This window comes from Dipodomys merriami, unplaced genomic scaffold (assembly GCF_024711535.1).
Source record: "Dipodomys merriami isolate MVZ:Mamm:240054 unplaced genomic scaffold, mDipMer1.0.p SCAF_7, whole genome shotgun sequence".
In the NCBI taxonomy this organism is placed as follows: Eukaryota; Metazoa; Chordata; class Mammalia; order Rodentia; family Heteromyidae; genus Dipodomys; species Dipodomys merriami.
In genome coordinates this window covers 6086606-6112496 of record NW_027206290.1, presented here as the reverse complement: position 1 = coordinate 6112496, position 25891 = coordinate 6086606, and the positions used below count along the sequence as shown (strand labels likewise).

General features: G+C 37.6%; 1 protein-coding gene across 2 annotated transcripts; it reads right to left on the bottom strand.

Moving 5' to 3' along the window:
• On the bottom strand, window positions 1-25758 carry Acadm (acyl-CoA dehydrogenase medium chain). Of its 2 annotated transcripts, XM_070007311.1 has the most exons (13): window positions 25654-25758; window positions 22048-22135; window positions 16694-16791; window positions 16524-16593; window positions 16157-16257; window positions 15025-15105; window positions 11064-11194; window positions 10669-10743; window positions 9605-9713; window positions 7500-7640; window positions 6585-6680; window positions 2656-2904; window positions 1-565 (listed from the first exon to the last, which is right to left on the bottom strand). In XM_070007311.1, the coding sequence occupies exons 1-13, from the start codon at window positions 25681-25683 to the stop codon at window positions 494-496; spliced, it is 1341 nt and encodes a 446-aa protein (XP_069863412.1). In that variant the 5' UTR covers window positions 25684-25758; the 3' UTR covers window positions 1-493. The 2 variants fall into 2 exon arrangements, with proteins under 2 accessions (XP_069863412.1, XP_069863413.1); XM_070007312.1 differs by lacking the exon at window positions 10669-10743.
• Window positions 25759-25891: the final 133 nt, after the last annotated feature.

Below are 25891 nucleotides of genomic sequence, written 5' to 3'. Positions count from 1 at the left end.
CCCCACACCAACATTGTAAAGCTTGCTTTGACATGACATTTTGTAATTCACCTTGTTACAACAGGTTGGTGGTATCCAAATTTTTAACTGTAAGTTTTGGAATATTCTCTGAGTTCTTAATAAGTTTTTTTTTTGTCAAAGGAAAAATAAAATTCCAAGGTATTTCTGCATCTATGACTAATTTTAAAAGATCAAAATGACAAATGTATTTTTCTGGGTTAATAAAATTCAAATACTGTCGGTAAAGACAACACATAATTTCAATTAAACCAGATCCATTAGAGAAAAGAAAAGAGTTACAAAGAAGTAGAAAGTACTATTAGAATCAACTGTCTACATCTAATAGAATATCAATGTTTATTTATATTCTTTCATTGAAAAGAATGTAAAAGCCCTTTTTCTTTTCGAAGAATAAAAGTGGATTGAAAACAAAAAAGGAGTAGATTTTACTGCAGTTATTCAGTGCTAAACCATGATTTTATAGTAATCTGTTTTATTTTTTATACTTGCTAATGTGTTCACGGGCTATAATTAGCCTTTGGATTTGTGAAGTACCTTCATAAATCTGTAAGAAAAATATAAAAGTAATTTAAATATTTTCAGCACATATATACCTTGATTTACTTAGTATTTGGACAACATCATTTTAGTTACACTGTAATGCCAAACTGAATGAAACTAATTATAGGATCTGTAGCCTATAGAAAGTTTGAAACCTGATTTTGTGAAGGCTGTGTAAATAGTCTAAATTATTATAAAAAAGTCATTAGCCAAAAATTGGAGATTTTAATTAAACTATATAAAACAAATATTTACACTTCAAAAAGTTTGGGAGAAGTAAAGTTTAACATGGCTAAAATATACATCCAACTTTTCTGAACTGCTGCTCTGATTCTATCTTTGATTTTTCAATCATTTTCTAATCATTAATAGTCATTAACACTTTCTAATCATTTTATAGTTATATCATTTTTATAGATTTTTTTCTTCTACTTCCTGAAGAATAGAGTTGTTAAAAAATACAGATACTTTAATATGAGCTTTAAATAGTGTCCTTTTTCTGTCACAGAAGTTTCCTTCTGCCTATTCTATTACTGAAATGTGTCAGGGGAGAGCATTACTGGGTAAGTATTTTATATTTCCCATAGGACTTAGTGTCTTTGCATTAAAGAGGCAAAATATGAAAACTTGCCCTGGACTTGTTTGAAACCACTTAGCTAATAAGTATCATGTAACAAAGAAAGAAAAAAAAAGAAAAGAACAAATGATATTGGTTTGGTTTGGTTTTGGTAATTCCTAGTATCTAGGCTTTATTTCCATTCTAAAAATCTAACCTTATGCATTTGTTACTTCATTTTCTCAGTTGCTGGAATAGGTTAAATGGTTGGTAGTAGTAGTAGTAATAATTACAATTACATGCTCTGAGACAGGGACAATGTGTTACAAATTCTGGTCCTCAATTTTTCCATGACTAAAGGACAAAAGTTTGAATTATATCTAGAATTTCTCATTCCAGTTTTCTGAAATCATCTTAAAATTCCAAATGACTAGATTTGTCACAAAATTTGCTGGAGATGATAGGAACAAGGGCAGGGCTATTAAGAAGCATGGTATATAATGAAGCCACATATGGAGACCATGCATACCTATATTTTATTTATCAAAATACTCCTAATTTTTTCTAACCACTAATCTAATTTACAAGTCCTATATGACTGTCTCCATGTTTTTAACTTCAAATATGGTTTCAAATAATTTAAAGATTGTCAGGTAAAAATAATAAAAAATATTTTTTAAACAAATGCATATTTTTCAGAGAGCAAAATGTAGATTACAACTAAGATGTTAGATGTAAGATATGCCATACATGTCTGTACCAGTTGCCTTGTTAGCCTATTGCTTCTTAAGATCTATTCTTAATTTAAAAAGTAATAATGAGATTCCTGCCAGCTCTGTTGACTTACATCTCTTATCCTAGCTACTCAGCAGTCTGAAATTTGGATGATCAAGATTCAAAGGCACCCCAGACAGAAAAGTCCATGAGATTATACCTCCAAAATAACCAGCAAAAAGCTAGGCCAGAGATATGGCTCAAGTGGTAAAGGGCCTGTGTAGCAAGCATGAGGCCCAAGTTCAGTATAAGTTCAAACCTCAGGAAAACCAAAATAGGTAACAGTAAAACAAATTTAAGGATATTCTTTTGTATGCTGATTGTGTCACAAAATGGCTCATAGTCACTTATCATAGTCATTTATTTTGTGTTTGTGTGTGCTGGACGTAGGACTTGAACTCAGTGCTGGTGTGCTGTCTCAGAGCTTTTGTGCTTGAGGCTAGAACTCTACCAATTGATGTTACAGCTCTATTTCCAGTTTAGGGTTTGTTCTTTTTTTGTTTGTTTGTTTTGTTTTTGATTTTTTTTTTTTGGTGGTTAACTTGAGGTAATAATCTCACACATCTTCTTGCCCAAGCTGGTTTGGAATCGAGATTCTCAAATCTCAGCCTTCCAAACAGCTAGGATTATAGGTATGAGTTACTGGCATGAGCTATTGGTTATTTAGTGGCACAGACTCCCTAAATAACCAGAAATCTACTGTCACTTGCCACTTAAAAATATTCTATCCCTAGATAAACAACAGAAGACATTTTAAACCTTACCTGATAGATCTTGGCATCCCTCATTAGTTTTTCTACAGGATACTCTGTATTAAATCCATATCCTCCAAAAATCTGCACAGCATCAGAAGCTAGCTGATTTGCAATATCTCCAGCAAACGCCTTTGCAATAGAGGCATAATAGGTATTTCGACGGCCAGCATCAACCTCCCAAGCTGCTCTTTGGTAACTTAATCTAGCTAGTTCAACTTTCATTGCCATTTCTGCCAGCAAAAAAGATACTCCTTGGTGCTAGAATTACAAAACAACAACAACAATAAAAAACACAACCATAAAAAACAGTTTAAGTATATTCACTGACAACATTTAAAATTTTTTCTCCTAGAACTTTTTAAAAAAAATTTTGAACTAATTTTAGACTTGCAGAAAAGTTACACCCAGCTTCCTCTAATGTTACCATATTACACAATCACAGTACAGTGATCAAGGTCAGGACATCTACACTAGTATCATATTATCAAGTAAACTATAGACCCTACTCAAATTTAGTCACATTTTCTAGAAATATCCCTTATCAGTTTCAGGATCACACATTGAATTTAGTCTTAAGAGAGCTTTCTGTATCACTATATAAAGAATGTTTTTGTTTCAACAATTGCAAATGATTCCACTTTTTCTCTGGCTGATTAACCTTTTGATTTTTTCTATATAGTACTGAAATGAAGAGCAGGAGTCACACAAAACACAGCTATAACCACTGGTATTAGACCTAAATTTAGGTTGTTTTGATATAACTTGCTAAATGAAGTTCATAAAATATGCACTAATTTATATCATCATTGATAATATGGCACTTGTTTCACTATAGCCAAGCTGTGTACATAATAAATAAAGCTTTGGCAAGCTAATACATGAGTAAAATGTTTTAAGATGCCTATATTCCTTCAGAGGTCTTGATGTTAAAATATTATGGCAGTGATCAGATGATGAATTTTTAACAAACACTTCCTGTGAATCTTAATCATTAGTTTACTTTTTATGAAAAACTACTCTACACCCAGTTCAAGTTCCCTGTAATGTGTCTAGTCCATAACAACTTATCTCCTGTTTTCTGAACTGTGCCTGAAAGCTTTTATTTTAGGACCTAAATCTGATATGTTAGGCTATACTACTTCTGAATATTTATTTTATAGTTTATATGTAAAAAAAACATATGGTATGTGTGTGTGCATGCATAGAAATGATAGAGGTGAAATGAACTAGCTGAACAAAAGTAGGTTATGTTATGTTACCTTAGAGAGTTATCCTTAGTCTCTTGGTATGAAGAACTGGAATATTACAGATCAGAACTAACTAAATAGAACTTGTATTTACTAATACATGTGAATGTAGTTCTGCTAGCACAAATGAGCTAACAAAGAAACATGTAACTTAAAAGACTTCAAAGTGCTAACACAGTGGTATACATACTCCTTTAATCCCAGCACTTGGAAGGCTGAGGCAGGATAGTTAAGTTCAAGCCAGCAAGAACTTGTCTCAATAAATAAATAAATAAATAAATAAATAAATAAATAAATAAATAAATAAATAAAACAAGAACAACAAAGCTTTCTTTTGAAAGAAACAGAAATCTCTAAGTGCCTCCAGAAAGGAACTGAAATCTTGGTGACAGGAGATGAGACAGTATGTTATCAGACTCAGATCTGAGTCAATGGGATAGAAGCTAGAGTTTAACAAACACATCAAGAACAGGAGTTTTGGGGTGTTTTTTTTGTGTGTGTGAGAGAGGAGAGAGAGAGAAAAAAAAAGGAGAGGGAGAGAGAGAAAGAGAGAGAGAGAGAGAGAGAGAGAGAGAGAGAGAGAGAGAGAGAGAGAGAGAGAGAGAGAATAAGATAAAGAGCTATAGACCACAAAGAAGCTTATCTCTTGCCTAGGACTCTGGGAGATTTAAAAGAGAAGAACCTCTTGAAGGATAAAACCATGTATATAGCCTCTGTCATATAGGATTTCCCAAGTTGAAAAGTTAATGTAAAACAATAACTCTTAAAATTATAAAAACTTGTAGGATACCTGAAAAAAACTTCAGCCAACAACCTCTCCCTACCCCAACAAAACAAAACAAAAAGGTGTCACTCTCCAGAATGCTTCAGCACTCTACTAAGAGGAACAGTAACTCCAGTAGCACACCAAGCCCCCTGGTTGATCCCTAGCACTACAATCAAAACAACAACAAAAACCCTCCTATAGATAAGCTTATAAGCAAAACCTGAAACAGGAAAACACTCTAAAGAGCTGGCAGATGTAACAAAAAGATTAGCAACTTAAGTACTTGAGATAACAGAAATAAAATTGATTATAAATAATTTTTATAGAAAAAGGCTATGTTCTAAAACTCAAGACACCCTAAAAGAAGAAAGTGTTGTTTGGAAATGAACCAAATATATCTTACTGGTTATTAAACTATACATATATATTGATTATAGTGGTATATACTTATAATTCCAGTTTGGGAGACTGAGGTAGGAAAATCATGAGTAAGAAACTAGAAGAGAGAGAGAGAGAGAGGAAGGAAAAGAAAGAAGAAAGAAAAGAAGAAGAAGAAAAAAAGAGCATCAGTGGTATATTGTCTAGAATGTAGATAAATCATGAAACCGAGTCTTGGAGACATAAAGCACTACTACTACAAATCTGGTTGGCCCATGTTGACAGCCCACAAACTTACTGGTTCCTAATAGATTTAACCTTGTTACGACCTTTGTGAAAGCTGGTAGTAACAAAATGAAGTCACTTATGTCAAAGCCTAACAAATGGGAGCCAAGAGACCATGAAAGAGAAGCCCTTACACATGCATGATTCTAACAGGAACTATTGAAAGAAGCCCTCGGAACATTAGTATACCAGATAACCTGCCCAAGAACACTTGCCAAGCAGTGGCTGATTCTACTAATGAACTAACACCAAATCCTACAACAAACACTGGAACAAGTGGTCTAGGTTTCAAAACAAGTTAGGGATTTTCATTTGTCTTTAAGAGCTTCCCCTTGCCCCATGTCCCTCAGATGGATCGATAAGCTACTATTGGATCATTATTCCCAAACTCGTTGGAGAATTAGTCTGTTATTCAATATAAGTGGACATATATTTTACAAAAGTAATTATGCACAATTGATTGGAAATTAAACAGCAACTGGTCTTCACCATAGATAGTTTGAGAACCACTGATATAGAGATAGAAATGGAGGTTCAGTAAAACCTTTCCTAAAAATAAAACATTAAGCCTCCTACCCCCACCAAAAGATGTGGAGCCCATAGTGAGTTAAAGAAGAGAATACAATGAATGGGGATATCAGTATTTGAAAAGAGTTAATAATTTCCCTGGAAAATATGCAGGACATGACTCTGTAGTATTAAAATTTGATATTCACGGTAAGGCAAAGAATGAAACACAAATTAAGAATGTAAAACAGAACCCTGGATCTATGGCTTGTATGCCCTTGGACTAATATTTAGTAATCCTGAGGCTGTTTCTTAGTCTTTATTATAACACCATCAAAACATGACTAATTGGAAAATTATAAAATATAATGAAATTGATAGTGCAGTATCAGGTACAAAATAAGCAACCAATAAATATAAGCTTTTTTCCTCTTCTTAATGTAATTCACAGAGTGACCAATCAATCCTTGAAAACTTGAAAAAATAACCATGATATCTTCTTGCTACCCAAATACAAAAAGGATTATTTTGAATTTTAAAAAGTTGTGTTTGTTTTTTTTTTTGTAATTGCTATATGAAAATTACTGGCTTAGGAAGCGGTGCTGTGGCTCAAGTGATAGAATGCTAGCCTGAACTGAAGAGCTGAGGGACAGCGCTCAGGCACAGAGTTCAAGCCCCAAGACCACCACCAACAACAATAACAGCAAAAAGAGTGGCTTCATATATCAACAAAGCAAGAACACTATTAAACTTACCTCTACAAGCAGCTTCCCAAATGTCTTTCTTTCCAGAGCATACATGGTAGCTTCATCCAAAGCTCTCTGTGCCAATCCAACGGCACCAGCTGCTACCTAGTATTTAAAAAAAAATGTAAACATAATTTTATTGTTATTATTAAGGTAGAATATAAAGGGGTGCCATTTCATATGTCAGGTAATAGTATATTTCTATTTTTGGACAATGTTACCTCTTCCTTCCCTTTCCCCCAGTTTTGCTCACCCAGCCCTTTCCACAAGGTTACACAGGCCATTTTCCTAGCATGTTAACATTGTATAAAGACAAAGATCACGTTGTCTTTAAAATAATTTCAACACAGCATATGGCTATCTTTCTTATGGATTATACAAAGAGAAATTAGCATAATAAAAAATGGGAAGGGGAGCACTTGTTTATATTATAAATTATAAATTAAAGGCAGACGCTTGGGATATACCTAGTGGTAGAGACCATATTTAGCCTACAAAATGCCTTGAGCTTGATCCCTAGCTCCACACACATACACACAAAAAATAATTGCAGGCATTTATGAGGCATAGAATCATAGCCTAGAGAAAACTTATCCTTGTTTTTAACAAGTGCAACCTTCCTAAGGGAAATATCCTTAATGAACAAAGGAATAAGAAATGAGTATATAACAGGAATTATCAAATTAAGTTTAGGCTTCCTCCCTGGAAACCTAGAAGAAACTACATTAATTTTGTTTTTGCTGAAGTAATTTCTATTTTTAAAAAAACTCTTAAGAATTATAAATTAGTAAAGTAATAGTATATCTTGTCCACCTTTACTAAAAGAAAATATTAAAAAAGAAATATATACCAAGTACACAATATGAAAATATGACTATGTATTGAATGTAGTAAATAAAGATCATACAGACTTTATCAACTTACTGGGGGTCTGGTTCTGTCAAAAGCTCCCATTGCAATTTTGAAACCAGCTCCTTCACCAATTAAGACATTTTCTTTTGGTACTTTGACATCTTCAAAGACAATTCCTCTTGTATCTGAACATCGCTGGCCCATGTTTAATTCCTAACAAGGAAATTGTCACATTAAAAATTTTTTTTTAAATATCACATCAACTTTTTTCTTTTCTTCTTGTTTTGTTTTGTTTCTATGATGCTGGTCTTGAAGTTTGAACTCAGGGCCTGGACACTGTCCCTGAGCTTCTTTTGCTCAAGGCTAGCACTCTGCCACTTGAGCCACTACTTCTGACTTTTTAATGGTTAATTGGAGATAAGCGTCTTATGGACTTTCCTGCCAGGGCGAGCTCTGAACCACAATCTTCAGATCTTGTTTTCTTGAGTAGCTAGGATTACAAACATGAGCCACCAGGGCCTAGCTTGAGTTACAACAATTTTAACATTAACCACTACTTTATGTTTTTCTGTGATTATCTAAATGAGGAGCCACAGTTGAGGGCCAGAAATGTCTGGTTCATAAGAAAAGTTTCAGTGACCTATAGACACACCTACTTACATAGTTTCTATAGTTTCTTGCTGCAACGGAAAAATTGAGGAGCTAGAACAGAGATCATATGGTCTCTTACTAGAAAGTTCCTCAAGAGATTTTTGTCTGTTAGTGCAATACACCGTTCCCGAACTCTAGAATGGTGCCTAGTAAATATATATCTGGCAACAAATATTTATTGAATCAGAAACTTTGTGTGTGTTTGTGTGTGTGCGTGCGCACACATGCATAAATACCAGGGTTTGATTTCATGACCTGGGGGCTGTCCCTTAGCTCTTTTGCTCAAGGCTGGCACTCTACCACTGAAGCCACAGCTCCATTGCTGGCTTTTTAGTAGTTAATTAGAGGTAAGAGTCTTACAGAGTTTTCTGCCCAGAATGGCTTCAAACTATGATCCTCAGATCTCATCCTCCTGAGCAAGGATTACAAGTGTGAGCCACTTGAACCAGTCTTGCAGTCCATTTTTTGTCACATTGTTTTAACTCATGATCTGGGCACAATGCCACTTATCCCACTAAAAGATTGCTGTAAGGATCCAGTGGGGAAAGAGTGGGCAAGTCCTTTAAGATATCTAACACTCTACTATTGGGTAGGTAATACAAATGATAATTTGATTTCTATTTCATTATACCTACAGCTATTATCTACATTCTCTACAGATTGGTCCCATGAATGGCCAATTTTACAAATTGACTTGAAACAACTCTTTGTAACTTAAAATCTTCCATTAAATAAATTATTTTTCCTGATATCAAAACACAGCTTCTTCTTTTTTTTTTTTTTTTTCTTGGTCCTGGGGCTTGAACTCTGGGACTGGGAGCTGTCCCGCAGCTCTTCAGTTCTAGGTGAGCACTCTATCACTTGAGCCACAAGTGGCGCTGTGGCTCAAGTGATAGAGTGTTTGCCTTGAACTGAAGAGCTCAGGGTCAGCATCTAGGCCCAGAGGTTCAAGCCCCATGACAGACAAAAAAATCAAAAACAAAAACATAGTTCCACTTGAGCCACAGAGCCACATCCAGTTTTCTGGTCGTTTATTGGAGGTAAGTCTCATGGCCTTTCCTGCCCAGGCTGGCTTTGAACCATGATCCTCAGATCTCAGCTTCCTGAGTGGCTAGGATTACAGGTGTGAGCCACTGGCACCCGACAACACAGCTTATTTCTATTCCAACTTAATAAAATATTTTTATTAAAGGAAACTAAAATAGTGGTTTTGCTATATATAGTTAAATTAATATTCAAGACCTCAAGGGCTAGGAAGGTGGTTCAGTGGTACAGAAATTGCCTTGCATGCATGAGGCCCTGAGTTTGATTCCTCAGCATCATATAAGCAGAAAAAAAAAAGCCAAAAGTGGCATTGTGGCTCAAGTGGTAGAATGCTAGCCTTGAGCTGAAGAGCTCAGGGACAGTGCCCAGGCCCAGAGTTCAGGCCCCACAACCAAAAACAAAAAAAGAACGTAATCACTAATATTATTTACCTTTTTACTTTTTGGCTAAACAGTTTTACCTTTTTTTACCAAATATTTTACCTTTTTTCCAATCTGTATTCCTGGGGAATCTGCTTCCACAATAAATCCAGTAAAAGCTTTGCTGGCAGGAGTTTTAGGATCAGGATCAGAACGCGCCAATAAAAAATACCTGATATATACATACATACATATTTATGATGATGATGATGATGATGAAATGGTTTTAATGAGTAGCACATGATGATTGCTATCCCAGCGAATCCTCCCAACACTCCCCATTACTATCACTCCCATCTTACGGGTAAGGAAATGAAGAGTCAAACACATTTCAAGTCAAAAACTTCCTTTGAAGTTTTGGCTTGAACTGAGAACCCTGTGCTCTCAGTTGACTTTTTCCATTCACATCTGGCATTCTACCACATGGAGTCATGCCTCCAGTCTGACATTTTGCTAGTTTTGTGATAAGTCTCTCAGACTTTTTCCCCAGGCTGGCTTTCAATCATAAGCTCTCAGCCTCCTAAGTAGATAGGATTAGAGGCATGAGCCACAAGTGGTCAGCTCATTTTGTTTTCTAATTTCATATTTTCACCTGATTTGACCTACTAAAATTTTATTGCATTGTTACATTACTTTCAACTTGTTAAATTGGCTATTTTTACATTTTTATTATCGGTATCATGATGTGAAATGCTAACAATTTAACATTGCATAATACAGAGTATCCACATTTAGGATACTCAAAAAGGATTGACTGATATTTAAAATAAACATTTAAATTCCTAATAGGCTCACTGCCAATAATGATCCTTTTCCTTGAGGTGGGGGCGAGATGTTAGGATTTGAACCTAAGAACTGTTAGATCTTATTAACAGCAATCTCTGTTCACTCTAAAGGATAATAAACTGAGTTGAGAAGTGGAGGTAAGTCAGGTAAATGGACTGCTAGCTTTTTAAATCAGTTTTAACAAGTGTAGCTACTTTTGTTTTATCTTACAAACAGAATGTCACAAAGTTAATCTGAAAGAAATAGCTCAGGAGCTGGGAAGGTGGCTTAGTGGTAGAGTGCTTGCCGAGCATGCATGAAACCCTGGGTTCAATTCCTCATTACCACATAAACAGAAATACCTGGAAGTGGTGCTGTGGCTCAAGTGGTAGAGTGCTTGCCTTGAGCAAAAGAAGCTCAGGGACACTTCCCAGGCCCTGAGTTCAAGCCACAGGAAGAAAGAAAGAAAGAAAGAAAGAAAGAAAGAAAGAAAGAAAGAGAGAGAGAGAGAGAGAGAGAGAGAGAGAGAGAGAGAGAGAGAGAGAGAGAGAGAGAGAGAGAGAGAGAGAGAGAAAAGAAATAGCTCAGGGGCTTAGAAATACTTCTTGAAAAATCACTCAACTATACATGATCTTTTATGGATCTTCCAGTTTCTTCAATATAGCTAACTTTAATGGAGATGGTTTAAAAAAGAGAGAAGAGATCCCAAAATAAAGTAACTAAGAAGAAATACACTGAGATGTTTCAAAAACCATACCAGCTAGCTTTTCCTCCATTGGTTATCCACATCTTCTGACCATTGATGATATAGTCATCTCCTTTCTTTTCTGCTTTGGTCTTTATGCCAGCTACATCAGAGCCCGCTCCAGGTTCTGTTACACAGTAGGCCTTGAGCATATGGAGACAAGAAATGAAATGTTAACAATTAAAACCTGAACATTTGGAAACAGAATTGGTTTTGTTTTGGGGTAGTAGAGATTAAATCTAAGGCCTCAAACATGTTAGGTAAGAACTCTATTACTGAGCACATCTCTAGCTCCTATTTACTTACTATTTATTTTTATTTTGTGTGGGTTTTGAGGCTTAAACTCAGGGCCTGGGTGCTGTCCCCTGGCTTTTGTGCTCAAGGATAGTGCTCTACCACTGGAGCCAGAGCTCCACTTCTGGCTTTTGCATGGTAAACTGAAAATAAAAGTCTCATGGATTTTCCTTCTTGGGCTGGCTTCAAGTTACAATCCTTCAATCTCAGCTTCCTGGACAGCTAGGATTATACGTGTGAGCCACCAGTGGCCAGTACTATCTTATTTTCGAAGCCAGTTTTTAAACTACTTTAAAAATATCTAAAGTGTTCTTAGAAAAATCAAATACATAATTCAATTATAAAATCAAATAGATTGAAATTGGGCATATGATACTAATAAACCATGTCAAAAATTATATATCTTCAAACAAATTCATAAATTTAATAACTTTTAAGTTCAACCCATGTACCATGCTATAAATTAAGAGATAAAAAATCAGAGGTAAAAGCTGGGCACCAATGGCTCACACCTGTAATTCTAGCTACTCAGGAGGCTGAGATATAAGGATTGAAGTTCAAAGCCAGCCTGGGCAGGAAAGTCCATGAGACTCTAATCTCTAATTAACCACCAGAAAACCAGAAGTGGTACTATGGCTCAAGTGGTAGAGCGCTAGCCTTGAGCTGAAGAGCTGAGGGACAGTGCCCAGGCCCAGAGTTCAAGACTAATAAAGGAAATCAGAGCTAGAAAAATATCTTGTCCTAGAGTTTCTCAATATGACAGTGGAGATAAGTATCTATACTATATGTCTATATATGAAAGCAATGCACCATGACTGGATATACTTGTAATAAGGCTCAAATGGTAAAGAGATTTTTTCGGAAGAGGAACAGGGACAAGGAATGTGTGCTGCAAGCAGAATAGCATATACAATTATACTAAGATAAAAAACAGGGTCACCCACTGGAGCTAATGCTGAATGTGCCCAGAATTTTTTATGTGACTAGTGGGAATGGTAGGGAATGAGCTTGGAAAGAAAGAAGGAAACAGTATCTCATCCTAAAAATTTAAGAGTTTACCCAGTAGAAACAGAAGAGCCTCTTAACAGTTCCTAAACAAAGAGCAACAAGATGACAGCAGTAATGGATTAAGGGCCAGGGGTGGAGTAGGTAGAGGCAAGCCTTAGGGAATTTAAAGTTAATTCAGTTTACTGGGTAGAAGGTATAGTGGTATATATACCACCTAAAGATACAGGTTCATTATCCATAAGTCCAAAGAAGAAAACTACTTACTACTTACTTATTTCAAAGTAAAGGTAATATAGACATTGGAAAGGATTTGTTTACCCTGGAGGAGGGCTGGGAGATGGTAAGTGGTTAGTGGCACTGGAAAGAAAAGAAGTAAAACTCATTGAAAGAGACAAGTATTAAATGACAAGGAATGAAATAGTAGCATCAAGAGAGACAGTAAGTTGTTCATTATTGAGATGTGAAGAGAAAATGGAAGCATGAAAATAAGCTGAAGATGTGGACAGAGAAGAAGGGCGAGGGGCTACGGAGTCTGCCATGTTGAGGAGAGCATACTCATGCATTCAGCAAAGTTTACTGGATGCCTACTACTGTGCAGCGGAACCTTAAGGACTTGAGATGGATTTTAGAGGAATCTAAACACTCTTATGTGCAGAAGTGGATAGTACATACATTTTCTGAGGAAGTCAGACCTGAAAATGCACTCACAAATTAACAAACAAACATTAAGAACCATTGTTATTAATGACAGAGAGCCACTGAATATTTTTGAAACTGCAAAACATGACATATTGAGACCGCTGATTATTACAAAAGTTGGAAGCACTGATTTGAGGCATAAGAACAGTAACTAAAACAATCTATTCCTACTAAATGCGTTTCCAGTAAAAACTACATTCTGGTACCTGAGGGGCTAATGTCAACGGGGAAATTATTTGAATGAATAGGAAAAAAAGACACAGAGGACGTTAAAAGGGGTAACACTAATCAACATACATTGTATTTATAAACTCCTTTTTCTTTTCTTTTTCTTTTCTTTTTTTTTTTTTGCCGGTCATGAGGCCTGAACTCTGGGTCTGGGCACTGCCCCTCAGCTCTTCAGCTCAAGGCTAGCGCTCTACCACTGGAGCCACAGCAACACTTCCAGCTTTTTCTGTGTATGTGGTGCTGAGGAATCGAACCCAGGGACTCATGCTTGCAAGGCAAACACTCTACCGCTGATCTACCTTCCCAGCCCTATAAACTCCTTTTTCAATAGTAACTCCTTTATTCAACTTCTTAAATATCATAAAAAATAATTAAAATATAACTAAATAATTCAAACATATATTGGACACCTATTACAGAATAAGGTGATAAAATTACAAAAAGAATTCATTAAAATTATCCCTTGAATCATGTAATGTAGAAGTTTCTAATGGCCAGAAAAATTTCTGGAAGTATTTCAGAAAGACTTGACTCCAAGGCATGAAACACTGTGAGCTTGCTAGACCAGGCACTCTACTACACTTGAACTATATCCCTGACTGATTTTTTTTTTCTGGTGTGGGGCCCGAACTCTGGGCCTGGGCACTGTCCCTCAGCTCTTCAGCTCAAGGCTAGTGCTCTACCACTTGAGCCACAGCTCCACTTCCAGCCTTTTCTGCTTGTGGTGCTGAGGAATTGAACCTGGGGCCTCATGCATGCAAAGCAAGCACTCTACAACTGAACCACCTTCTCAGCCCTTGACTGATTTTTTCTGTTTCATTTTTGAATAGAGTCTGTTTTGTCTTGGGCATAAACTTACACTATAGTCCTCCTACCTAGGGCTTCAGTGTCACTGAGAGTTTATTTTATGAAGTGGGGATGGGAGATGAAGGAGAGGGAATTTGTGTATACGTATGGATATGATACATTGTACAACTAATATATCCTAATAAAAAGAAAGGAGAGATTTAGGGCTGAGGGCATGACTCAAATGGTAAGTGCCTGCCTTGCAAATAGTAGGCCCTGAAAATAAACCACATTGCTACCAAAAGGAAAAAAGTTAGTTTCAGAATAAAACCTCAGTATTTATTTTTGTATATATACTTAACACGTACATATCTTTTTAAAATATACAATTTAAAATACTGTTGAATATATCTCCAATAAAACTATCACTTAGTTTCCCTAAATTATTTGGTCATCCAAACAAATGAACTATAATCTCTCTAGTCATATGTTCCCATTGATTTGTTACTAATTGAGAAAACTACTAGATTTAAACACTTAGACTTAGTACTCTACTACATTCAATCAGAAGAACACTCAGTTCTCAAACCACAGAATTAAGTAGATATTGTCCATTAAACAGATACTACTCTGATGAAAGTAGGGAGGTTATTGTGATGTGTTGGCATTCCAGAAATATCACCAAGTAAATATCTGTATGGTAGAAACAAGCAAGTTGATAATTATGACTCTTGACATCCAGAAACAACACTGAACTTAATATATTGCTAGTTTTTGTCTTAAAGTCATAAAGTCAAAAATATACATATGGATTGAAAAGGGCACCTCCCTTGCCCTTCTTTTTTCCCTTTCTTTAATTAATTAACTTCTTAAAATTATCTTTAAGTAGCTGTACAAAGGGATTTCAATTCAACACAGTCATGAACTATGAACTAAAGCAACAGCTCTCCGTACTTACACACATCAAAGGCTCCTCTGTCAGTCTCCCTAAATACTTCTTTTGTTGTTGATCATTTCCAGCAATAATAACAGGCATTTGCTGACAAAGAAAATTGATAGTTACAAAGCAAGGTAGGTTTTATCAGATATACAAAGTGAAGGACACTACAGTTCAAAACAAAACTGCTTCCTTACCCCCCAGAGAATAAATTCAGAGTATTTACTCTGTCCTTAAGTTAAAAAGCTAAAACCATCATCTAATCTAAGTCTTTTCATAAGACTCAGTTATGTGGAGCACATGGGCAGCAAAGATGGCGCTAGGAAGGGGTTGAGTGGGCAGAGCCTAATTTACTGAAGAGCACATGGGCAGCAAAGATGGCGCTGGGAGAGAGTAGAGTGGGCAGACCCCAATTGATCTTCTGATCAGTACCTAACCAGCCCGTGAAGGCTCAGGTGAATGATAGGGTGTGACCTTGACAGTGATTGGTTCCTCTTCCTCCCTTACCATACCACCCACCCTCTTTGTCTTTAAAAAGGGGCTGCTCTCTGTTAATAAACGAGTTTTTCTGCCTGCTGGATTTGGCTCCCCGCTGTGTCTGATTGTCTCCTGGGCTGAGGGAGGCTAGGGAACGGGCGAGCGCCGCACTTACCTTTCCTCGGACCCCGTCCGTCTTTTGTGGGACGGACGAAGACCCAACACAGTTACATAAATGACTCATTTGGTAATATATAAAAACTGATTACTGTAAAAGACCACAAAATTTACACTTAGGATATACGACATGGCAAATAGGATCAGGCCTCCTATGAATTGCTCACTACATTTCTGCATTGGAAGTGGAGGCCATAAGCCAACCTAAGAGTTTCCTGGATGCTGGTTATAGGCCTTGCCTTCAGTTAGAATTCCTACTGAAGTTACAGCCAAAATGTACAGTTTCCTCACAAAGACAGCTCCACATACTGGAGAAAACAGATCCAGGGTGACCAAGTGTTGGAATCCTAACTCCAGACTTTACTATTAAATTAATGACGATGATGACAACACAACAAAATAAATAAAGACAACCCCTAAAATTTATGAATTATCCTAACTTAGCTGCTTCTGACTCATTAATAGCTGAGTTAGGCAATTCATTTTCTAAATGACTTACCCCTAAAGAATTTGCTTCAATAGCAGTTTGAACTCCTGTACATCCATAAGCCAATTCTTCAGTAATTAAACAAGTATCAAAAGTTCCAAGTCCAAGACCTCCTATGGTATCAAAATGTTTTAAGAACCCATTACAACACATAATACTTTTCAAAGAAATAAGTAAAGGGGAACTACTTAAGTATTTGTTGAAACGAGTTAAAAAAGAGGGGAAAATGACCCTACATATTAAATACAAAGCTTCTAAAACTAACTGCAGATAAAGGAGATTAAAGGCAGAACCATTTAAAGTCAATAAATACTTTAAAGAAGTTTCACAGTTTTTCTTGTTTGAAACCATTCAAGGATTCAAAACAAGTATAGCTTACCGCAACTCTGTGGAATGTGTGTATTGATTAAACCAAGTTCCCAGGCTCTTTTGATTATGGGGAAAGGATACTAAAAGAACAACAACAAAAAACAGTTATAATATTTGTGCATAATTACATGATCTTATAAAAAAAGAGAAGTCTTTCTCTCCTTAAATGTGTATACCTACTTCACCACTTTTATCATATTCTCCAGCCACTGGGACTATTTCCTCTCTGGCAAATTTTCGAGCAGTAGCTTGAAATTCTTTCTGCTGCTCACTGAGTTCTGTTGAGAAAACATTTTTTTAAAGATATAAGTTGAGGGAAAAAGATCCTATGAAATTGATATGTGAAAATTTACCTCTATCATGGGGAAATTAAACCTTTAATTAATCAGAAACTCTAAAGAATACATTGCATTCTCTGACTAATCAAAATTTCACTGCATGCAAATATGTCAGTACAGATGCTGAAGAAAACAGGTAAGATTTCTAAACTTGTAGTGCTCAAATAAGTGCTTCTCCTCTCTAATTAATATATAAAAAATATTTATGTTAGCCTGGAGGCATGGTAGCCTAGCAGTGTGAGGCCTTGAGTTCATATCTCAGTACCACCAAAGTGTCATTCTTAAGCAGATTTACCTTTATTAACTAAGACTAGAGTGAAATAATATGCAAGACTCAGAACAGAGAATTAGCTACACTACATGACCAAAATTTATTTCTAGGAACTGTACAAGAAAATTGATGCCATAATTTCTTTTTTTTCTTTTCTTTTTCTTTCTTCTTCTTTTTTTTTTTTTTTTTTTTTAAATTTTGCCAGTTGTGGGGCCTGAACTCGAGCATCCCTCTAGCTCTTCAGCTCAAGGCTAGCGCTCTACCACTTGAGCTACAGTGCCACTTCCAGATTTTTCTGCTTGGGTGGTGCTGAAGAATTGAACCCAGGGCCTCATAAATGCAAGGCAAGTACTCTACCACTGAGCCATCTTCCCAGCCCCTGATGCCATAATTTCATTTTTTTTTTTGTGCCCATCTTGGGGATTAAACTCAGGGTCTGGGAGCTGTCCCTGAGCTTTGCTCAAAGCTATCACTCTACCACAGGAGCCTTGAGTGGCTTTTTTGGTGCTTGATTGGAGATAAGAATCTCACAGACTTTCTTCAAACCTTCACCCTCAGATCTCAGCCTCTCAAGTAGCTAGGATTAGAGCCATGAGTCACTGGCACCCTCCATCAATCTTTCTTCTTTAAACTTAGGCAAAACTGTCTTAAGTCAGCGTGGAAAAACTTTGTGAAAGGATGGAAATGTTTTTCAGGAGACAGTAATGATGTTAGACCCTGCTGTATTGTTAATAAGTGATCTCTGAACAATTAATTTTGAATAAGGAACTACTTTAAAATAAATGAAATGAAAATAGGAGCTAGACTGGAGAGGATAAGAGTGTATTGCTAACTGCATTTTTAAAAAAAATCCATGCTAGCTACTATTTTAATGTGGTTGCATCTAATGTCAAAAATAAATAGGATTTTTTTTTAGTGTTACTAGAGTTTTGAATTCAGGGACTCATGATTGATACATAAGCACTTGACCACTTGGACTACATCCTGAGCTCTAAAAAATAGTTAAGATTTAAAAAGAAAAGTATATCTAACCAGGTGCCAGTGGTTCATGCCTGTAATCCTAATTACTCAGTAGGCTGAGATCTGAGGAGTATGGTTCGATATCAGCCTGGGCAGAAAAGTCCATGAGACACTTCAATTAACTCAGAAAAAGCTAAAAGTGGTAGAGCTCAAGTGGTAGAGTGCTAGCCTTGAATAAAACGGGCTCAGGGACAGTGCCCAGGCCCTGAGTTCAAGCCCCAGGAGCAGGGATGGGGCGGGGAGGGAAGTATAACTATGAATACTATATTCTCAGCAAAAAAAGAACAATAGCAAAAGCACAGAAAAAGGAGTAAGAATGAGAGATGAAACATAAATCAGTGAGATTTTTGGTGCTGAATTGAGGAGCATTAAGTCACATCTCTCATTTAATACATAAGGAATCTAAAGCATAGAGAGAGAAAATGATAGCCCCATAGTGTTCCCACGAACTAGATATAGAAGTATATGTGGGTTCTGTTGTTGTTTCAGCTACTGGATTTTGAAGTCAAGAGCCACAGGCCATTAGACTAGTGTTATGCCATTTGGTCCATGCTGCTAGACCTTTTCTGCTTTTATTTTTCAGGTACAGCCTTAGATTTTTTTTGCCTGTGACTAGCCTTAGAACTTAATTCTCCAATTTATGGCTAGCACTGTGACTAGGACTCAACTATGCCCATAATTCTTTGAGATGATGGTCTCACTTTTTGCCTGCTTTAAACTAATCCTAATCTCCACCTCTAAAGTAGATTTGTGGGCTTGGAATGTGTCTTAGTGGTAGAGTGCTTGCCAGTACCACATAAATAGAAAAATCCGGAAGTGGTGCTGTGGCCCAAGTGATAGAGTGCTAGCCTTGAGCAAAAGAAGCTGACAGTGCCAAGGCCCTGAGTTCAAGCCCTACGACTGGCAAAAAAGTAAAGTAGCTGGTGGCTCACGCCTGTAATCCTAGCTACTCAGGAGCCTGTGCTCTGAGGATCAAGGTTCAAAGCCTGCTTGGGCACTTGGGCAACAAAGTCCATGAGACTCATCTCCAATTAAGCACCAGAAAACCGGAAGTTGCACTGAGGCTCAAGTGGTAGAGCACTAGCCTTGAGCTGAAGAGCTAAGGGACAGCACCCAGGCCCAGAGTTCAAGCCCCACAACTGAAAAAAAAAAATAAATAATAAAGTAGATGTGCAGTGTTTTTCACGGCACAGCTTTACTTGCAAAATTGGGGCTAGTGTATTGGCCCCAGTTGTGGATTGGTTAAGAGGAGGAAAGCCAGGGTTCTGTCATGTATTAATTGCTGAGAAACCACTTTCATCAGGCCATTAATTGCTAGCAACTTCATGTACAAGCATATAATCTACCCATCAAAGAAATCCTACTTTAGATATGATCTCCATCTTATAACAAAACAGATCAACTGGTCAGAAGTGTTCTCTGTATTTCCTCACACTTCACAAATTCCCTCCCCAATATTTATATTGATTTAATCCTGTCACTCTTGAAATGGTCACAGACTTCCTGTTAGTCGTCCCCCCCTCCCCCCCGAACTCTGGGCCTGGGCACTGTCCCTCAGCTCTCCAGCTGTAGACTAGCGCTCTACCACTTGAGCCTCAGCCCCATTTCTGGCTTTTTCTGCTTAAGTGGTGCTGAGGAATCTAAGGAAGGACTTCATGCATGCAAGGCAAGCACTCTACCACTGAGCCACTTTCCCAGCCCTCCTGTTAGTTTCTTACTGCTATGAATTTGTATGCAGTAAGCTGACTGAAACTATATAGCAATGCTAACTAACATCCCACAGACTCTCAAAAGCAAATTGCTGTCCTCAGCCTCCATGAAAACCTTTTACCTAATTCAGAGAAAGAAAAAAATTTGGAACAGAATCAGCAACAATAACCCTAGGTCTCTGATGCTGCCAGTTGCTCCTGCGTATATATTAATTATCTCAGCTGCCTTGTAACTGCATTTTTCTTTTGTTATTATTTTAATTAGTTTTACAAACACATATAACATGCACATGTTATGTTATTGACATGTAATTAACATGTACAGCATGTTAATCTATTGGTACAATGCATCTTGATCAATGTCACCCCTACCATCATTCATCCCATCCCTACTTATTCTCTTAAGTTACCTGGTCCCATTTGTAACTATTTTCTGAAAACATTTTGAAGCAAAAAGCCCTTTTAGATAGCAAAAGATGCTAAAAATATGAATTGTTATTTCTTGTGTTTTTTCTTTTTATCTAGAGTTTTCATTTTATAAAAGGAAAGAAAAATCTTATTTCTTTGAAACTCTGATAACACACCACATTACTCTCTGGTCCCAGGTATTAGAACTTTATGTAATAGCATCAAAACTGCATTCAGATCAATTGTGGCCAAAATAGGATTTACTATTTTTATCCAACATCTAGCACTAAGTAGATTAAAAAGTGTTTTGTGGGGGGAGAGTGGTAGTTATACCTCCTCCCCTCTCTCTCTTTTTTTTTTTTGTGGTACTGGGGTTTGAACTCAAGCCTGTGACACACTAGGTTTATTTATTCACCTGGTGTTCTACAACTTGAGCCATGCCTCCAGTCCTGCTTTTTGTGGTTATTTTGGAGACAGAGTTTTGTAGACTTTTCTGCTTAGGCTGGCTGTGCAATCCTCCAGATCTCAACTTCCTGAATGGGTAGGATTACAGACTGGCAACTCTTTGATTCTTCCGTGTGTGTGTGTGTGTGTGTGTGTGTGTGTGTGTGTGTGTGTGTGTGTGTGTGTGTGTGTGTGTGTGTGTGTGTGTGTGTGTGTGTGTGTGTGTGTGTGTGTGTGTGTGTGTGTGTGTGTGTGTGTGTGTGTGTGTGTGTGTGTGTGTGTGTGTGTGTGTGTGTGTGTGTGTGTGTGTGTGTGTGTGTGTGTGTTGGCTGCTCAAGGCTAGCACTCTACCACTTAGAGCCACAATTCCACTTCCAGTTTCCTGGTGATTAACTGAAGATAAGAGTCTCATGAGGGCTGGGAAGGTGGCTCAGTGGTAGAGCACTTGCTTTGCATTTATGAGGCCCTGGGTTCGATTCCTTAGCACCACATAAACAAAAAGAAAAAAGCCGGATGTGGCGCTGTGGCTCAAGTGGTAGAGCACTAGCCTTGAGCTGAAGAGCTGAGGGACAGTACTGCCCAGGCCCAGAGTTCAGGCCCCATGACCAGACCTCCCCCCCCCCACCAAAAAATAAAAATGTCTCATGAACTTTCCTGCCTGGGCTGACTTTGAACTGCAATTCTCAGATCTTAGTCTCCTGAACAGCTAGATTACAGGCATGAGCCACCAGTACCCAGCTATCAACTCTTTGATTCTTAATGTTGTTTTTGATCAGCAATGCTTGAAGTTTGTCTAATTTTTTTTTCCAGTACTAAGGTTTGAACTTGGGGTTTTCATGCTTGCTAGGCAGCAACTTTCCCACCTGAGCCACTGTATTGGCCCTCTAAAAAGTATTTGTTGCCTTCAAATTTGTAAGTTGGAAGACTACTCATCTATATTATTACTTTGGGAATTACTTTTACATGTATACATAGACATATTCTAACACAGACCAAAGGTATAGAGTAGTATGCTGAAGAAAATAAGCTCAGCCAGGTAATCATAGCTACTCAAAAAGCTGAGGTCTAGAGGATGTTGAGTTTGAGGCTAGCCCAGGCAGAAAAGTCCATTAGACTCCATCTCCAAAATAACCATCAACAAAGCCAGCATGGTTCAAGTGGTAGAGCATTAACTGATTGAGCAAGCAAGTGGGGTAAGAAAGAAGAGGCCCTGAATATAGCCGAAAGAAACAAAATGAGCTGAGGAAAAATGGGTGTCTCTTCCTGATGACAAACATAATCAAGTTAACAAACATATTCCAGACAAATACACTTTAAAGTCAAAAGACAGAATATAATATATACCAAAGCTAAATCCTGTTCCTGGTTCATGTTTTTGAGAAACCTGTGTATGTTGTGATCTCCACTCAAAATGAGCAATACTTCTCAGGACCTGTAAAAGACATTATTAAAAACAAATGGATAAATTAAGTATCAACTAAATAAGAGAATGCTGACCATCATTGAGTGCAATAACTTGTTTGCCTATACTTGAGAGGTCTATGTTAAAGTAATTTTTCCTTACGTTTTAAATTAGAATTTATATATGCCAATTGCCAACTTCAAGAACACCTATCCAAAGACATTTGTGTGTGTGTGTGTGTGTGTGTGTGTGTGTGCTTGCTAGTCCTGGGTCTTGAACTCAGGGCCTGGGTGCTGTCCTTGTGTTCTGTTCAAGGCTAGCTGTCTATCATTTGAACCACAGCTCCACTTGGAATGGTAGTGTTTTCAAGAATTTTCTGTTCTACCATTTTGATACCCAGCCTCTGATATTGCCCCAGGTGAGCCACTGGGAATCTTCTCTTTGGAAGACCCCATTTTCCAAATATTCACTCTTATCTAACAAAATAAACTTGCATAAACTCATGTTTTATGAACTTTGTTGTGATCTGTAGGCATTCAAAGAAGGTTCTAAAGCAGGGGTCAGCAAACTACAGTTATCATCAGTTTTGTTAATCAAATTCTATTGGAACACAGCTAGCTATTCCACATTGTCTACTGCTGATTTGAAGTCAAAGTTACTTGGCTGCCACAGAGACCTCAGGGTCACAAAAACATAATCTATTTATTATCTATCCCTTAAAAGAAAAGTCGATGTTTTAGTAATATACTAAATTTTAGCAGATGAAATTCACTCATATTTCTTCAAAAGAACATATAAAAACATGGTAAGAAGCTGGGCACCAGTGGCTCAGGCCTGTAATCCTAGCTACTCAAGTGGCTGAGATCTGAGGATCACGGTTCAAAGCCAGCCCAGGCAGGAAATTCCATGAGACTTTTATTTCCAATAAACCTCTAGAAAACCAGAAGTGGTGCTGTGGCTCAAGCAGTAGAGCACTTGCCTTGAACTGAAGAGCCTACAGGGACAGCACCCAAGCCCAGAGTTCAAGCCCAGGAGCAACAAAAAAAAAAAAAAAAAAAAAAAAAAAGAAAGAAAGAAAGAAAAAAGAAAAAAATAGTAAGATACACATATACTATTCCTTTGCAACCCATTTTTATATTCCTGACAATTTAATGGTCACAGAAGTAGCCAATAGCACTTATTAAAGTCAGCAAGCTGAAAAACACTCCCAGTACTTCTGAGTAATCAACCAAGGGCAACCAAAATTACCCAAGTTATACTTTATAAAGGGTTTTGAAAGGTTACTTCCTTAGGCAATTTTTCACAAGGTAGGTAGAAAGAGAAAAAAAAATAGAAGTTGAACAATATAAATAAGTTGCAACAGCCAATCTTTTATAGATTGCTCATTTTGTACATGGCATTTCACCTGATAATTACATTTAAAGTGACAAAATCATTTAGATGATCAAAAATGTAACCTCACTAACCCTTTCAAAATAACATTCCTTACACTACAACCCTGAAAAAAAATTACACTGTATGAAAAGTCATTTTCTTTGCAACTTGCATTAGCTGTTTTTTTGGAAGTCTCTAGTTTGAATTGTCCTGTCTTTATAGATTTTACATCTAGTCTTTATAGATATACATCTATTCTTCATTACAGTCAATTACAAGTATTAATTCAGTGATTCCTAAGTCATGTTTGAGATTTTTATTCTTAGTTTGTATAGGAAGAAACTTGGCTAAAAGTAGACAAGGTCACTCCTATTCTTAGATAGAGGAATAAGGATTCTACCCTTCACATTTCCTGTTAAGACTTCAAGCTGCAACCACTGGCTATATTGCTCTTATTCTCCTAGCTGATCATTAGGTTCTATTAGGAACAAGAACAATTCACAAAAATCAAATAAAACACCCTGACTCTACTGTAAATGTGTTAAGAACATAAATTGTTGAATATAAAACTTTCCTCACAAAATAAGCAAAATGGTCTGCTGAGATAATTTAAATAGGCAATTTCCTAATGGATTTAATTTACAATCAGTCAGTTTACACATATTTTCAGAAAACTTGGTACATCAAACAAAGTGTGTTAGACATGACCCTCAGGGAAAAGTGTCCATTTGCCTTACTCACTACTTAACTATGTTAGTCATTCAAAGAGTTGACTTGGAGGAAAATAACACAGAATTGCTGAATCTATGTCTAGTTTCCTGTCATCTTTTTTACAGTGGACAGGTTGTAAATTTTTTATGTCTTACAGTTTATATTATATGAGGAAAACACTGGACTTAATCTCATACTGGATGATGTGATACAAATAAGGTGTTTTGATGTGGTAAAAAAAAAAAAAATATATATATATATATATATATATATATATATATATATATGTTTCATTGCTTCAGGCACTCTGCCCAGAAAACAATGGAATTCCAAATATGAAAAAAAAGATAGCAACTTTAATGAATTATTAATTCAGCAACAATAATGCCATTACAATTAAATCCTTTCACAAATTATATAAACTTTCCTACAATTCCTTCTTAGAAACTGAATACTCAGTTTTATAAGACTGTCAAGGGGGGAGGAATAGAATATATCTCCAATTAGGTTTCTCTAGATCATTCCTTGGAGAGGTCAAGAAATATTTTTTTTCTGATGTCAGAGTTAGTAATTTTTAAAAACACCCAATTTCTGCCCTCAGAGCTCATTAACTTGTAAAGCAACAGCAAAAGTTGGGCAATAATACAATATAATTACTATAAATTAAAACTTTAGGGATACTTTTGGTTCAAGACAACCAAAGGTCAATTTTAAATGTTAAGCTTGTGTGAATATATCAGCATGTGTAAGTCACATACTCGATATATATATATATATATATATATATAGCATATCTTATATGCAAAGTCCAGCAGTAGTTTGTTGTTGTTGTTGTTGTTTCAGCATGTGAGGGCGCTCCTCCATGTTACAACACCAAAGCCTTTCGTATTCAATATATTCACTCTCCAAAGGAGCAAGCCCTCTGTTTTCCTCTACGCGATGTGCCAGCACCCAAGTTGAGCCTGTTTCGGATTCCAACACCTTTTCAGCCAACCTAATCGACAAGCTATCTTACTGTTCGGGCCTGGCCTGGAGATCGCGAGGGAAATGCTAGTCGGGAGGTAGCGTGCTAGTTCTGCAAGCTGGGGATCCTAACGCTGAGACCCGGCTCGCTCGGGCGAGGGGTGGAATTCCTTGTAGACTACCTGGCCGGATCGGAGAAGAAAGTCCGGCCAGGAGGGCGCCGCCGGCGGGGCGGGGGCCGCGGGGATTCGGACCCGTGCAGCCGGGGATGCATTTTGTCCGGCGAGGGGAGCAGCGCCAGGCCGCGGACGCAGCGAGGAGGCAAAGCCCGACGGGGTCCCGGAGCCTGGTAAGGGGGGTAGAGAGTGGGGACACGGCGCCCCGAGCAGGCCCCTGCCCCATCACCGCTCTTACTCGTCGGGGCTGCACTTCTAGACGGTTCCTGGCCTCCACCCCTACATCCAGCCCAGCCCCACCGCTGGCCCTGGTCTCCCTCTCACCCGGCAGCTTCTCCTAAACGCCGCTGCCATGTTGATTCCGGATCTCGCCAACCAGGTCACAGACTGTCAGAGGGCGCCCACCGCCCGCAGGACTCCGCCGGTGGGCGTGGCCACGCGACCCCGCCCCGCAGTGGGTGTGTCCCCGGCGCGGCCTCCGGCGGGGAGGGTCTGGCTTGCGCCGACCCAGCGACCTTGGCCTTCGGAAGAGCCGCCCGCGGTCGCTCCGCCGCAGGATCCG